This window comes from Lissotriton helveticus, chromosome 8 (genome assembly GCF_964261635.1).
Source record: "Lissotriton helveticus chromosome 8, aLisHel1.1, whole genome shotgun sequence".
NCBI lineage: Eukaryota > Metazoa > Chordata > Amphibia > Caudata > Salamandridae > Lissotriton > Lissotriton helveticus.
Window position 1 is genome coordinate 280,683,104 of NC_136069.1, and position 16,362 is coordinate 280,699,465.

The 16,362-nt window shown below is 42.9% G+C and overlaps 1 protein-coding gene across 3 annotated transcripts in view; it reads right to left on the bottom strand.

Moving 5' to 3' along the window:
• The window catches only part of SLC35F2 (solute carrier family 35 member F2), a 305,693-nt gene that overhangs the window by 32,619 nt on the left and 256,712 nt on the right, over window positions 1–16,362 (bottom strand). For all 3 annotated transcript variants that reach the window (XM_078657041.1, XM_078657042.1, XM_078657043.1), the window contains exons 6-7: window positions 12,777–12,829; window positions 3,001–3,155 (exon numbers count right to left, since the gene is read on the bottom strand). In XM_078657041.1, coding sequence (XP_078513167.1) covers window positions 3,001–3,155; window positions 12,777–12,829 — 208 coding nt within the window. The remainder of the gene's footprint in view (window positions 1–3,000; window positions 3,156–12,776; window positions 12,830–16,362) is intronic.

Sequence of the window (16,362 nt, forward strand, 5' to 3'; positions counted from 1 at the left end):
ATTTCTAATAGTAAAACCCTCCTAGGCGCCCTCAAAACAAAAACAAGTGATATTCTTAAAATTTTCCGGAAATTCTACACTGTCCTTCACTCCGCCTCAGTTTCCTTGTCTAAAATGTATTTAATCTTTACCATTGAAGGTCCTTTTTACTGAAGAAAATAGAAGACTGAATGAACCGATAGAACAGAGCGAGATCTGGCAGGCGATTAAAAGCATCTCACCTGGAAAGGCCTCGGGCCAGATGGCCTCCCATGAAGTTTTTACAAAAACTTTGGACCAGTTATTGGGGTTCCCCCTAGAGAATGAGCTAAATAACTTTGCGTCCACGGGTATAGTATCCGGTACTGCTGAAGAGGTCACAATTGTAGTGATCCTAAAAGAGGAGAAGATTCCTCCGATCCACAAACTTTAGGCCGATTTCTTTATAAACATGGAAACCAAAATGAATGCTAAGATCTTAGCTTCCTTCCTCGCTCCTTTAATACCAAAGCTAATTCACCCCTCAAAAGACAAGCTGTGTCAAAGGCAGGTTAGCAAGTGATAATATCAGTTTGTTCTGCCACGCCATCAAAAAAGCATCCCATCTGCAAGCTTCAGCCACAGCTGCCATACCTCTGGCCATGTAGAAGTTCTTCAATAGGTTTCCTGGTCTGTTTTTGAGGCTGTATTAACTAGGTGTAACCTCATGGATATCTGTATCGAAATTGTCATGGCCTTGTATGCAAGCCTACTGCACAAATCTGAGCCAATGGAGAACTATCCTCCCTCGTTCCACTCCAACAGGGCACTTGTCAAGCCTTTCTACTGTTACCTTTGCTTCCTTTTCTTATTGCCCATTGTCCCCTTGATTCTGACGTTAAATATGTCCACAGACATTGAAGAGATGATGTTTGGAGATATGGCCCTTAAAACTGCTGCTTATTCTGACAATATTTTAATCTTCTCAGGGAAACCAGATACAGCTATTTCTGCCAAACTAGATATAATCAACATGTTGGTCTCCTTTTTTTGGGATACTCTTTAAATGGGGATAAAACGGAGGTTATGCCTCTCAGTGTTCACTGTACTTTCTTTTGCCTAGGCTCCTCTCAATTCACGTGGCAACCTAAGTCTATTAAATAGCTGGGTATCTGGTTTTGTAACAATGTGACTGAATCTATATCCCTGACCAAAAACAAAATAATTGATCAAATTAAGGACCTCCTCTTGGTCTGGTTTCCCAAATTGATAGCATGGTGGTGCAGGTTTAAAACTTTAAAGAGGATGGTGACGCCTTTGATCAACTTCCTTACAAGAACGTCGCCAATCCGTCTTTCCACTTCTTCCTCCACAAATGATAACTTCTGTTCCAAGTTCCTTTGGAGTGCACAAAAATACAGAATGAGTTTCAACAAACTCCGGGCCCTCGTACGTACAGGTGGCTGCAATATCCCAGACTGGTACAATTATCAGACTGAGTGTCTAGCAGCTCAGGGTGTACGTTGGATGGATCTGAATCCCAATATTTTATTCAGCACAGGATTATGATCCACTGTATTCCTCAAATACACTAATATGTCATCTTGGAAGTAAGTTAATGTTACAAACAATGAATTCACTATTATTCCCAACTCTATCCTGTCCACAAGTGCACACCAGCAATAAGGTGATTTTCTTTTAGCATCTCCATCACAACTTACAACACATATTCAACTTCCTCATCACTATAATCATAATCTGTATTTTCCTTACATCCTCTACCCAAAATGTTCATTTTTACTTGCCACTCGCCTTACACACACCTCACGGATAATATCCTTTTTGGTTGCACTTCTGGCTCAAATAGTTTCCTCAGAAAACAATCTAATGACTGAAGTAGGAAGGTCACCACTCTGAGATCCTAGACAACTGACAGAGTCAAAGTGATGTAAATTCTAGTTTATATAATGTTTATTGTGTATATGTATCAGTGGCTATTAGCTAGGACAGACTATCACCTTAGTAAGATAACTCCGTGAGATCTGTGTAAATCTTGATGGTTATAGATTGGAATCCTGAAAGGCCCCAACAAAGACTACCATTCCTTTTAGGTCAATAGTTTTGGTGACAAAAAAATTGGGTCATGGTAACTCCTGTTACACCCCTAAGAAATTGTTATAGGTTACATGTGCCCCCTCAGGACTAATCAAATGTGAGGATGCAAAGAAATGCCATACTGCACCCAATGTCAAGCCACAATAGTATTTAGGGGACTCTCTGCAGGGATCATCATGCCGACTTTGAGAACTGCTGTCAGTTCCAGCAAAAGTTCTGACTGAAAAGAATAGATCACCAAGACTGTTGACAAAAAGGGGGCTTACTTACCCACTTCTGTGAGACTCCATAATGTTGGAAAGGTAGCAGTATAGTCTGGTCTCTGGGACAAAAAGGTTCTCATAACACTGCAATTGTTCATCTTATGATTAGGATCAATTCACAAGGGAGTCTGTGGAGGTCCACCAGAGAAACACGCAATGCAGGAACTGCAAGTGGCATGTGGAATTAGGGAGTCTGGACTGAAGAGAAAACCAACTAGTAGGGTATATGTTCCAACAGCACTTTGGGAAAAATATTTTGTAACAAAACTATAACAGTGTGTGCCAAGATCCCAGGATTGATGACGTGACGCACATCTCCTTCCTAGAAACAGGGGAAATGACACGGAGGAGCAGCAGAGAAGTGAGCATTTTATGAATCAAAAAAGTTTGAGGTTGCATATGACATTTATTTCTTTTATGTGTATTTTGTATACGAACCAATATATCAGAAATAAACAACTGATTCACAGCCTGAGCAAGTTGACGTGGAACAAGATCTGGATGCAAGCTTGGTCACCTGAAAATGCTCCTATTTGCCATAAAGCCCACCACATACAGCACGCCACGTATGGAGCAAAGAGAAGCCTTGCAAAAACAAAAGGAAGGGAGAAGTGAGACCATCAGTCAAACATTTATACATTCATTTAGTATGTTCTTAGCTTACCGCATAACCAAAAAGGAAGAGTCCAAAAAAGAGGCTGTAAAGATCTGCTGTCAGAATTCCCAAGTTGACAGATGTCGCGCTGGTGACCTTAATCACGACAGGCATAAGGCTGTATAATCCGAACATGCACAGAGCAAACCCTATAAATAATAATGCTGTAAAATAAAACAAGAAGCAAAATAGTTAACACAACTGAAAAGCCAACACAAACAATGGATGTACATTGGCCCTGGTGAACGCATTGAATTCAATATACAAAGAGGACTATAATCTTACTGCAGCACATCAGGACACGTTGCCATTGAGAACATTAACTGTATTTGTTTCACTTTATCACAATATATAATACAATTCAGTTTGCAATGATGCCACAAGTGGTGCTGAAAGTGCCAGAATTCAGTTTAATATGCACTACTTGCAGATCGCACAGTGCAATAATTTTGTTATTTTTAGATTAAGGAACCTGATATATACACAGGGTGTACCTACAGGTTGAGACTCTTAAATTGGAATGTTTACATTTTTGAATCCCAGTTTATGAACTAATGCAGTGCAGAGTAGCAGATCATTTACGGGGAATTTTATCTTGCCCAAACATCTCAACAAGTTGATCAGCTTACACAAAGCGTTTTTACAAACCAGCCCAAAACACACTGGAACAGGATAGACATTTCAAAATCTTTCTTAAAACTTGGGGAAAGTAGTCATCTTTGCTACATAATACACAGTAAGGAATTTGCAGCTCAGCTGTTCACTGAACAACCCGCAGAATTGGTGAGTTAGTCCATCTGAGCTAGGGTATCCAGTCCTACACAAATGACTAATAGGGGACATAATCCTCAACACTTTCACAGCAAGGTAGAATGCATCTGAAATTTCCTCCATGAATGAGCCTATACTGCCTACTAGGAAACACTCCACAATCTTCTCAGAGTAAGCAGCTGGTGGTGGCTGGGCATAAACAAATGAGTAGTGTTCACAGATAAACACATTGATATCTTGTTGGTAGCATACACTTTATCCTTTTTGGTTTCTAATCTGGTATAGCACTTTCAGACCTGAGCACAGTAGCTAAGAATCTCCTAGGAGTGTACCCCTGAGAGTGCAGTCTAGTGGTGTGGGACTGATAGTCAAGACAGCTCAGTCTTTCCCTAATGTAATGTGAGCTAGCCTAACTTCTGAGCTTCTTCCCTTCCGGAAAGCTTCTTAACAGTGTTTTCCTCACCTTTTTAATCATTTTATACATTCTCCCCTGGTGATCGCCTTAGTATCTTCATAGGCTCTGAAACAATTGCTTCTCGGATTGTGGACTTAAATGCTGCATCCTGCAATGCTTCCCCTAGCAATTTCCAGAATGAGTATGAGAGCAGGGGTTGACCCAAAAAATGGGAGAAAATATGGCATCAATGGGAGACATATAGGGGTCTGTAAAGTCGGGAGGGGTAGGAAGGGAGGACAGCGGGCATGATACCAGATTGTAAATGTGATGTTACGATATCAGATGTCAGAATTGCAATATTCGATATATCTGACGCTCTAATGGACCAAGATACAGCAAATGTATGCAACAACTGCCCAAAATATTGTACTGTATACTGCAAGCGTTACATGTTCAATAAAAATATTTGTTAAAAAAACAATAGTAGTGGGTTGTGGTGGTAAAAGGTTTTGTTGGAGGGGAGGATGGATTTATGCTCCCAACACAAACCCAGGAAAGGTTACCTATTCGGGTTCCCTTACCTCAAGCTATGCCTGCTGTCTCCCCTGTACCCAAAGATTCACGTCTACAGCTTCTTTGCAGTGAAACTGTGTCAGACTGTCCCAGCTGAGTCTGCCCACGTTTCCTCTTATAGGACGGCAACGGATGTCATGGGGTAATCACCTGACTATATCCTTACTTAACTCGGGGGTCATCAATTGCATGCCCTATTGTATACTGCTCAGCTCCCGATTCTCTAGTTGTGTAGAGGTTTGTATTCCCTTCAGTGCTATTACCACTATTTCTCAGTAAGAACCTGTCGAGCAGTGGGCCTACTAGATTTTGAGATGTGCCTGCTCCTCCTAGGCCTCGGAAGAGTCTCATCAGCTAGGCTCATTCTTCCACCCTAAACCTATGACCGCGTCTCTCAAGCCTGTCTCATGCATCCAAGGCCTCAATGAAGAAGGACTGTCCTTTAAGAGCTATCTCAGTTCTGCAAAACTGCTTTTCCCACACCACCTGTAAGGAGATTCTGTGGGCAGCCACCACAGCTGTACTTTGGGGCCCTTCTAAGTGCAATGAGCCAGCTAGCTTAATGGATTATGGGGACTCTCAAGGCAAATGGTGGAAGAGACGGATATCACATCTTGCCAGCCAGGCCCCTGCCTAAATATATAAATGCGCAGGTTGACGAGATCAGCATCTTTCATTTAGTAAGATAACAAAACATAATCACCATTAGACACTGAATAAATTTCTTCTGTCATGCCATGGGCAGTCAATGTGGTAAAAATGCAATATAGATGCAACCAATCAATGCTGAAAACATTTTGCTTTATTCATATCTTGGAGGCTCCTGTGTGCCTGCCAAACACTGGATCCAGGATAAGTGTTTTCTCAATTGATGAGCTGCTTCTGCAGTTCACCAGTCAAGCAGGGGCAAAAACAGCTCTACCACATTAAAAGAAAAGCCATTCTTGCCCCTCAGCTTCCTACTGAGATGGCTGGGTCACTGCCATTCAGCACAGTGCAGGATCCATGTGAAAGTGCAGTGAACCCAGGCACCGCTAACAGCACTTTTGCAAAGTATAGCATCGCCAGCAAAAACAAAATGACAGTAACAACACAACAAACCTTCAACTTTGAAATTCGTTTAACAGTATGAGGGGGGATTGGGGCATTGAAGGGGCAGCATCTGGAGTACTGACAGGTCTTATACCACCTGGACAAATATGAAGGGGTAGAAGGCCGAGGCAGGAGGGCCAGTGAGGCTGGAACAACTTTTAGAGTGGGGGTGCTGCCATCAGTGTTGCATCACTGAACAAAAAGTGTAGCCTCTTTAGTAGGAGAGTTGTAGGAGTGTAGTACGTAGCTGGTGCTGCATTTTGGAGCATACAGTCACAAAATAATTCACTAAACAATTATGGGGTGGGTGACCCATGTACGGAGAGCACATTTACCACTGAAATGGCAACTAAGTTTGCACAAACGTCAAGTTTGCCTGGTAACAAAATATAGCGCACAAACAGTCTGTGCAAATTGGGTTACAGCAAATATTTATTGTTTGCACATCACAGAGCGTCTACATTTGTATTAATCCTTGTTAGACCTGGCCATTTTCGCAGGGTTATCCCCAAACTTTCTGCCTTCCTCCACCTATTTTTCTGACCCTTGTTTTGTTGGTTTTAGGACCCTGGGCACTTTACTCCTGCTAATCAGTGCTAAGGTGCCCGTGCTCTTTCCTCTAAACATAGTATGATTGGTTTACACCTGTTTGGCAGATTTGGTTTACATGCAAGTCCCTTATAAAGCGGTATACCATATACCCAGGGCCTGTAAATTGAATGCTAATAGTGAGCCTGTAGCGCTGCTTGTGCTACCCACAGAAATAGCCTATGAAACCTGTCTCAGGCCTGGCATTGCAGAGCCTGCATGCACAGTTAACTGCCACTTTAACTTGGCAACTAGAACTACTTGCCAAGCCCTAAACTACCCATTTACTACATATAGGTCACCCCTAAGGAGTCTGCAGGTAGCCTTATGGGCAGGGTGCTGTGTAAGTAAAAGAGAGGTCACTTTATTGTGTGGCATGTCCTGGCAGTGACAAACAGCCTATCTTTGTTTCTCACTACTGTGAGGCTTACTCCTCTCATAGGTTAGCAACGGGAATTCTCTTATATGTGTTAAAGTGGTAATTTCTGATCTGAAAGGAGTGGCGTTGCCATGTTTGATATGTTTAGAATTGTAGTGATAAATCCTGCTTACTGGAGTAGGTGGATTTTACAATACTATTTTAGAAATTTTACTTTTAGAAAGTGGGCATTTCTCTGTGCTTAAGACTCTTCATGCTTTGCAGCAGGACTCCAATCCACGTCTAGGGCAGCTACACTTGGTGCATACTTTCCAGAACGCCATCACAGAGGAAGGTGTGGGTGGGTGTGACAGGGTTGCGTTTGCATTTGTCTACATACTGATGGTCTTCCCGGGTTGGGAGAGAGAGAGGGGCGTTCATACATTACATTTCTATAGGCTATGTCCTGCCGTCCCACAAAGTGCTGATTTACCACCTACTGATGTCCTCAGCCAGGGCTGAAAGAGACTGTGTGTACTTCTAAGTGTTCTTTTGAAGTCACCCCTTGAATAAAGACAAATTTGAGTAGAAGTACAGGGCCTATGACCCCATGTTTTCAGAGCACTTTAGGAACTGGAACTGAACCTCTGTCAGAAAGGCTGCTGCGCTAATCAAAGGACTCTTCTGGACTGCTTTTCTGTTTGCTGCCCTGCTGCCAGCTGCCCCCTGACTCTGTTTTGCCAGAGGACGGCTGTTTTGCTGATGTGCTGGCCTGCCGCTTGCTATCCCTCTCTGTGCCCAGCACCTAGTGTTCTCCAAAAGCTTGCTGGAGGACCCCTTCTACCTCAGAAGCCCTTTGCCACTGGGACTGCTGTGGGGTTCTGAGGCTGACAGATCCTCTCTCTTAAAAACAGCGCATTCAGATTGCTTTATACTTTCCCTTCATTTGTGCAACCAGCGCACAAGTGAGCACTTTATTACCTCATAGCTTGTGAGCAGCGCATGGTGAGCACAACAGCATTCCCCCAGGGACCGGCATGTCCCCTTCTTAACTCGTGACAGCTGAGAGTAATGACTCTTGGTAAAAATAAAGTATATTGAGTGCCTCTATTACTGCCAGAAAGCGATGTGCAGTTTTCTAATACTGTCCTAAGCAGAGGCGCAACGCAACTTCCAACATTAGGAAGGAACATGCTGTCCCGTGGCACCATCTCATATCGCCGGCCGTCTGGAACCCCCTTCAGCTGGCGTGGCCCCCTCAGTCAGATATAGAGACTGCTTGGAGCCGGTGGAGCCAGCAGTGATTTTAAGCTGCCACGCGAGGGGCATACTTACAATAATGTGATCCAGCTGATACCACCAAGGGCTCCCCATCCTTGGCACTTCGAGCAGTATAGACGCCTTCCCTACACCAGGTGCCTGAGAAGCACACATGGCACAGCGGACCCTGAACTCCTGGCAGTTTGCTTAGTCCTGCGCCTGTGTGTAAGTAGTGAGTTGCTGATTTCCTGAATGGGACCAGGCTAGTCATGGTAGTACTGTAGTGCGCCTCTCGCAGTTGGAGGAGCTTTGCGGGGAGTTTGCGCTCCTTCTCAGCGGCTCAGCATCTCCTAAGGAGGCTGGTGCAGCACCGGGGAAATACGGACGATTGCCAGCACTCATGCCGGTGAAGCACGCCTTCCATCTCCTGTAATTCTTTCAAATTTTGTTTGTTAATTACCACAGGAGAGGACCCTGGGAATGGGGCAAGACTGTATAAAGAGACAAGACTGTATGAGGTTTTTTGGAGTCACATTGCCATATATGAGCTAGGTGGCGTGCAGGTGCTCCTGCTCCACAATTTTGCGTGCTATAACCCTTTTATAACTAGGGATATGTGGTGGTTCATGTATTTTGCTTCTAACCAAACTGCTGCATTTTATGCCCTGATATCCTAATGTGTGTCACTCTGATTCTTGCACTATCAGGATAATGAGTATTATCACATCATATGCACAGTATGTATGATTCATGTCGTTTTGGTCTATATTATTTACAATATACAATATTTTTATAAAATCTTGTGTGGAGTCTCTTTTGTAGTGTATTCATTGTGTTACTGGTGTGAGTATGTTGCGTAAACACTTTACACATTGCCTCTGATAAGACGTACTGCTCTTTGCCAAGCTACCAGAGGGTGGGCACAGGTTTATCTTTGGTGTGTAACTTACTTGACCTGACTGGAATGGTGGGCTCTGCTTGGCCTAGGTGCATACACTACACAACCTGAAACCCAATTTCTAACAATCCAATTTTTTACAATCCTATTGAAATCTTTGTTTACATTACTCTTCAGAATTACAAAACAAATGTGTTTAATTTCAGCTTTCTTAACGCCTTAACCGCGGCGGTTTTTCCGCCGCGGTGCGGGCGTTCTAAAGGGTGGGTGGGGGGCTCTGTCGGCTGCTGGCCGACGGCAGCACTAGGAAGGTAGAGCTCCCGTCGGCCAATGGCCGACAGGAGCACGCAAGGGGTTAACTGCTGAGCTATTTTTAAATATTTACGCAATTCATTTAAAGGTATTTGCATGTTGCTGTGTGTTTAAAACACTGACATCCAACAGCTTTTCCTTTCCCACTCCCTGTATCTCAGCAAGATTATCAGATAGTTCACTTTACAAAATCCTCACACTTTACAGTGAGAGAGAGAAAAGTAAACACCAGAAAAAGCAGTAGGTTGTCAGAAGACGTAGCTTGATATTTAATATGTGTATTTGTAAATCGCACCTTCACCCGTGGGCATCTTAGCGCTGAATAACAGATGTCTATTGTAACCCAACTCAATGGTACTTATTTTATCTACCTCAGAAGGATAAAAGGCTGAATGGACTAGCCGGGAAATGAACCTGTGACCATGAAGTCAAAATCTAGCCCCTACAGTGGACGCATTAGTCCACTAAGTCACCAGACCCAGTAAGACCTATGTCTTTCAAAGGACATCAAATGTGACAAGCTAAAAACAAAACTTCTTGATATTTCTTTATTTATCGCTCCTTATTCTTCTGAACTTCAGTATGGTTATTTTGGGGGTGCTGCGGCACTAACCCACAACCCTACATCCAAGTGCCTGTGGGTAGGACTTACAGCCCAGTGCTGCTCTAGCATACCCTCCTCATTCTCCACTAAAACAAAATTCCAAAGGCTTGTGAGGCTGCCACCGACATCCTGGGGAGGTTTTAAACCCCACTGATTAACGTTGGCAGCGCAGAGCATCCACAATGGAAACCTGCTCCCAGCAGGGGTTTCCAACTCTTGTGTGCACATCATGTGATTTCAGCTAATCACCAGGAGACTCTGAAGAGATGCAATATTGTGTGGCACAGGCTGGCAGGTCTGACATAAGGCTATGCATCACAGTACCATAACAAACATTGCATAGCCAATAGGTCTCGCCTTTGTGACCTACTGGCTTTGCCAAAGGTCTTTAGCCACACTGCACAGTATCTTTGCTGCTGTGAAGTATGACTAAATAAAACAGAAAAAAAACATTTACGCTGGCGTCCGCATCACTTTGTAGGTGTGCACACACCACGTAAATGCACACCTACTAAATGATGAAGCCGCTATTGTTTTTGTATTTAGTTACCAATCCGAGTAGGATTGGTAGCTAAAAGCATAGTGTTTACATTTTTTTAAAGGAGGCAATGAAGAGGAAATAAGGGTGGCGAATGAATAGGGAGGGTCAGAAGCAACACAGGGGAAGGAGGGACCATAGAAGTAACACAGAGAAGGGCAGGGACACAGAAGCAACACAAGGGACGGCGGTGGATGTGGTAGCAACACTCGCAGGGCGACAGCGAAGCATCACAGGGCAGGGCAAGTGGAGGCTGCAGCACAGAAAAGAACATGGGCGAGTGCAAAAGAGAGTGGGACAAGGAAGAGCACACAGGGGCAGACAGAAGCACTGGGGGCGGAGGGGAGTACAGGATGGAGGCAGCTAGAAAATATGAGTATTCTCTGAGTGATTAAAGAAAAAGCAGTCCCCTAATATGGACTACAGACGCCATGCAAACAAACACATGATAAAGAGGCAATGATCCATGGGAGGGACAAGCACAAGGCTGAGAAGCTGGGACACAAATATGAAGCAGGCAAATGAGAGTGATAAATGAAGACAACTGCTGGTAAGCAATGAGCAGGCTCCAAGCCCCTCTCTGTTCAGGTTAAGCCACAAATTGCCTTGCAACAGACAGTGCATGCACTGTCTAGTAGAGGTGACCTAAAAAGAAGAATGGGAATTAAAAAGAAAACAAAACAAAAAGCTCAAAAGCGGTCAGAGTCAAGATAACCCATCTGAAGGCAGGTAACAACATTTAGAGGATGTAGGCAGGAGAACTGCTTGAAGCTCAACACTGACAACACAGAGGTGCTGATTTTCGGAATCTAACTCCATATAGGAGTCCTCATGGTATTCCTCAGAGGTCCACCACACCCCAACCCCAACTGAGCATGCCAGAAACCTGAGAGTCATCCTCAACAGCAGACTCTCCATGGTATCAAAAACCAATGCAGTCACATCCTGCTGCTTCTTCATCCTGAGCATGCTATGCAAAACTTCAAGTGGCTCCCCCTGGACTCAAGGAGCACAGTCACCCAGGCTCTTGTCACATGCAGACGGGATGACAGCAACGCACTATGTAGGAATAGCAACCCACCTCCTTCAAAGACTCCAGACCATCCAGAACGCCGCCAGACTCATCCTTTACCATCCTTGTCGCACCCACGTCACATCCCCCACCTCAGGCAGCTACACTAGCTCCGGGTCCAGAAATGATGGCAGTTCAAGCCCCTCACACAAGTATTCAAGGCATTGCACAGCACCGGACCCTCGTACTTCAACGATCAACTCCAGTTCCACCAGGCATCTTCGCTCTGCCTTTCTCTCACTCGCCCACGCACCCCGTATATGCAGAAGTAGAGCCGGAGGCTGATTCTTCTCCCATCTTGCAGCGAAGTCCTGGAACGACCTCTCGGTCCACATCAGGACCTTCACATTGCTGCTGGAATTCAGAAAAAAGCTGAAGACCTGGCTCTTCAACTATTACACGAGTCCCTCCATCGTCCTCAGCCAGACTCAGATAACGCCCTCCTGGTGCCACAGGTGAAAAGCTGCGCTCTACAAACCTACTAACATAGGCTTCATCCATCCCTATTAACAGCCTATGCCAGAGGAGACGCATGCTAGGTTTTCCGAAGACAGAGGCTCTTGAAGAAAAGAGGTCTTTGTTTCAGCCCATTTGAAACCATGCAACCACTGGCAGGACAAACCACTCCCCTCCAACTTTACAGAATACCCCAGGCTTTATTCACAGCCACTTAGCAACAGTCTCTATGAGGAGCATAATGAAAACATGAATCATTAAAAAACTAGGGAGCGTAGGCAAATGTCTTATCTTAAAGGGATTTTCGAAATAAAACTGCTTTTGATTGGGATGCTTGAAGGAGGGAGGTCAGGCCTAGTCCTCACCGCATATGCAAGGGGAAGAGAAAGGCCCATGGCACCCTTCCTATGTAGCTGGTGGGATCCCTTGCAGAGGCACCTCACAAAAACATATATACCATCTGTACACGGCTCCAAACATAGCTACTAGTATTGGTACACAATATTAAACCTGGTATCAAACCGTGTCTATGATGTTTTCTCTGGTTGCAAATGACAATATAAATAAAGTTTAAGTTACAGAGCATCACTCGGAAACCTACCTATCGAAAGGTTTCCGAATAAATCGCCAAGAAAATCTGTCTTTGCGCATCTTGATGGGACCCTAAATCCAGTGCTAAATAGATATTCCTTATTCCTAAAAACAATAGTGCTAACTTATATAGAACTAGCTACTAGTCTCAAAACTACTTTAAGCTGCTGAACTATTAAATATCTCAAGATGCACGCATGGCGATAACAGGCACAACGAAATACAAAAATACAATACAACTGAATGACGCATTCATATTTGACTTAAATACCTACCAATTTTCCAATCCCAATGAATAGCAGCAACGTCGTGATATTCCACTATCATTCTAGGAAAAAGAAACAGAAAAAGATTGTAACGAAGCAAATAACATCACGTTCCTGCCCTAAACATTATTATAATGCCAACCTATTCCCCAACAGAACAGCTTGGAGGGTGAGATTCAAGCCTCCGTGGTATCAGTGACATCACCACATTTATGACTGATACGCCATCAAAGGGATAGACATCACACTACCGGTTACCAGTAACATCACACAGGAAGTGACATCACACGACCTTTTAGCATCACAGGAAAGTTGTCAATTTAATTTTGAACCACTGACATCACAGGAAGGGACATGACGAATAATACAATTTGTATACTGCTGGTTTTGAAAGCTTATGGTTCTGGTTTTGAATCCTACCTCTTTTTGATCACTGAATGTTGCAAAGCATTTTTATGAGCGCCTTTGGTTGCATGTTGACTTTAACTGACTTAAACACTTTTTTAGTGGCCTTCATTTTTTCCTTTTCTAAGACCAATCTTGGTAAATGTTAGGCTTTTAAGGAACTCTTGAAAAGAGGACTTAATTGTCGGTTGTATCGCGCCTCCAGAACAGCCAGTAAAGGAAGACCACAGGAGACCGACAGAAATGAGAGCCCAGATGGTTGTGCTATTGATGCACTACAAGAGCAGACTATGTGTAATGCGGCAGGACTTGAAAAATCATAAAAACGTTACCAGACCTGAACATCTAGAGACTTAAAAAATCTACTCGACCTAACTGTAATGTACTTTACCTGTTAGCTATTCTCAAATTGTGTGATGCCTGGCAAAATATTATTTTATAGACTTGCCTTTTTCTTCTTTATGACATATGAGAGTACCTTCAAATATGTAAGTTCAGTATCTCTGCTGTGCAAAAAAAACTCTTCTTTAATGTAATAGATTAAATCTTTGCTGCTTGTGTAATACAAATCTAGCCCACATATAGGGTACACATGGCCCCTCTTAGTTCACCAATAGCATTATCATCGGGGGAGAGGGAGCAACATGTTTCTCAGTTCACATTAAAAAAAACTCACTTTTAATAAACGTATCACTAAAGAATGATGTGGTAGTCCACTGTCATTAACAGAAGGCACATTTTTTTTATCGAAATGGCCAAACACTTTCCCACTAACATGCAGGTTTTCGGATTAAACTATATAGCATGAGAACAATAATGTGAGGAAATTGGGTATCAGCAAAAATATTTCTCATTTGCACATCACCAAGTAATGCATTCAGATTTATTTTCTTCCTATTACAATATTTGTTTCAATCACACAGAATTACTAAAAAGGTGCGTTCCTAACTACTGACATATTTCGAAATATGTGTACAGTTGATTTACACGCTTTTTCAATGCTGTGTATTAGGAAGAAAAACAGACATCCAAAAGCCTTTCATTTTACACTAGGTGTACAGCACAATTGTCACAGTTCACTCTACAAAATCCTCTAACTTGCAAGAAAACACATGCTGAGATTTGACCTTCATCTGTGAACAAACAGCAAATCTGACAAGATAAAAACAAGATTTCAAGTCATCTTCATTGCTTATTCAACTTCTGAGTGAACAGAACAAATGTTCTTTGTCAGTTCTCCAGATCTGGCTTATAGGCCTCAAAAATATCTCCACTGATAAAATCTGACTCACCATAGTGAGTGGGAGAGTAGATTTCTCCAGGCCTGTGTGGAAATGTTTCCCTGACACAACCAGACCTGTTCTCTTTTTGTTCATAAGATATTAAAACAACAGGGCAGTGTTATCCCAATTTAGCCCACTGGAATACTTCATAATGTAAATGTAAATGTAGTATACTTGTAAAGCGCACAGCTGCCCCAGCAACGGGGCGTCCCGGCGCTGTATAACTCTGGGGAACCCGTCCTGGCTTTCCCTGTGGGATGGTCCCTGCTGGGAGTCCCCAAGGTGGAGCCAGGCATCCCCGGAATTGGTGGGGCCGTTGTGGAGATTAGGCAAGCTAATGCCCAGAGTTGCCGAGTGTGATCTCTGATTAGAGTAAGCACCGAAGCGAGAATTATCGAGTCCGCTGACCAAGGTCCACGACCCTGCCGCGTCGGGAATCGAACCCTGGTCCCAGGCCGACTTCTGCTCTCGGGTCTGCCGCCTCTAACCAGTGAGCCACACTACTCCACATAATAAAGAGGAGGAATAGAGCGATAAAATATATTTACTATATATTTTTAGGTAAATAAACTTTTTATTTTTACTTGCCACTATATTTTATCAGAGAGACAACACAGTCAAGGTGGTGATCTCCCAATGGTAATTTATAGGAAGAGAAAAAAAAGTTTATCAAACTTTATAATTGATTAGTAAAAAATGGTTATGTTAAATATTAATTTAAATTAATTGTATATATTTATTTTAAATGTAGAGCAGAAGAAAAAAGTCTACAGGACTTTAATTTTTAATGTATAGTGGGCCAGCTGTACGACCGGGAATTTTGCGACTCGCAATTGTGACTTGCAATTTGCTAGTCGCAAAACTGGATGTACAACAGTGTGTTTGCGATTCCCAATGGGGTCACAAATTGCGAGGCTCATTATTATTAATGAGCCTCTCGCAATTTGCGAGCATATTGGGAATGGCAGGCCCTCCCAGGTATGGTGGCCTGCTGGGCTCACCAGACCACCATGTCTGCGACTGCTTTTAAATAAAACAGTTTTTTTTTTGTTTTTTTTTGTGCAGGTAGTAGTTTTCCTTAAAGAAAAACGGGATGCATAAAAAAAAAAACATTTGTTAAATTTTTTAAGGGCAGGCACTTGGTCCCTAGGACCACTGCCAGCCCTTAAAAAATATTTTCCGAGCATGTCACAAAGGGGAAGAGGTCCCTTCGGGACCCCTTCCCATTTGCGACTCCATTACCATCCTCTTGAAGAGGGTTGTAATTTGTGAGTGTTTTGCGACTGCAATTGCGGTCGCAATTCATATGTGAATCGCAAAATTGTGTTAGTACATGGCCATTCCAATTTTAGCATGCGCAAACGGATCGTTAACCCGTGTGCGCATGCTAAAATTGGTCGTACATCTGGCTCAGTATTAATTAAAAGTAGTTTAGTTATATTTTAATTAAAAAATAATCTTGCATTAATTTATACATTTAAAAAGGTTATCGAAATATGTTATAATCAAATATTATTTTAACATTAAATCACATTTATTTATATTTGTAACGATTTTAAAAAATTTCGTTTACCATTATTACTTATGGGGTTTTATTTTAAGTTCCTACCCAGTTCTTTTTTATGGGACGGTATTGTAGTGAGAGAGGTTGGCCATGTGTGGTGCTGGACTTATTAATGTTTCTTTTCTAGTAATGTCTTACAATGGTAAATGCGGCTTCACCCTCTGTTTCCGGGGCTGGAGATGTGTATCTCTGCACTTTTGAGGACATTTACACTCAGATTTTGTGAACAGCCAGAAGTTGCAAAATTATGCAATACTGTAAGAGTTAATTACAATTACAAATTACTCACAAGTACAAGTTACCTTTGTGAATAGTCCCCATTGTCTTCACCTACTTGTATGAG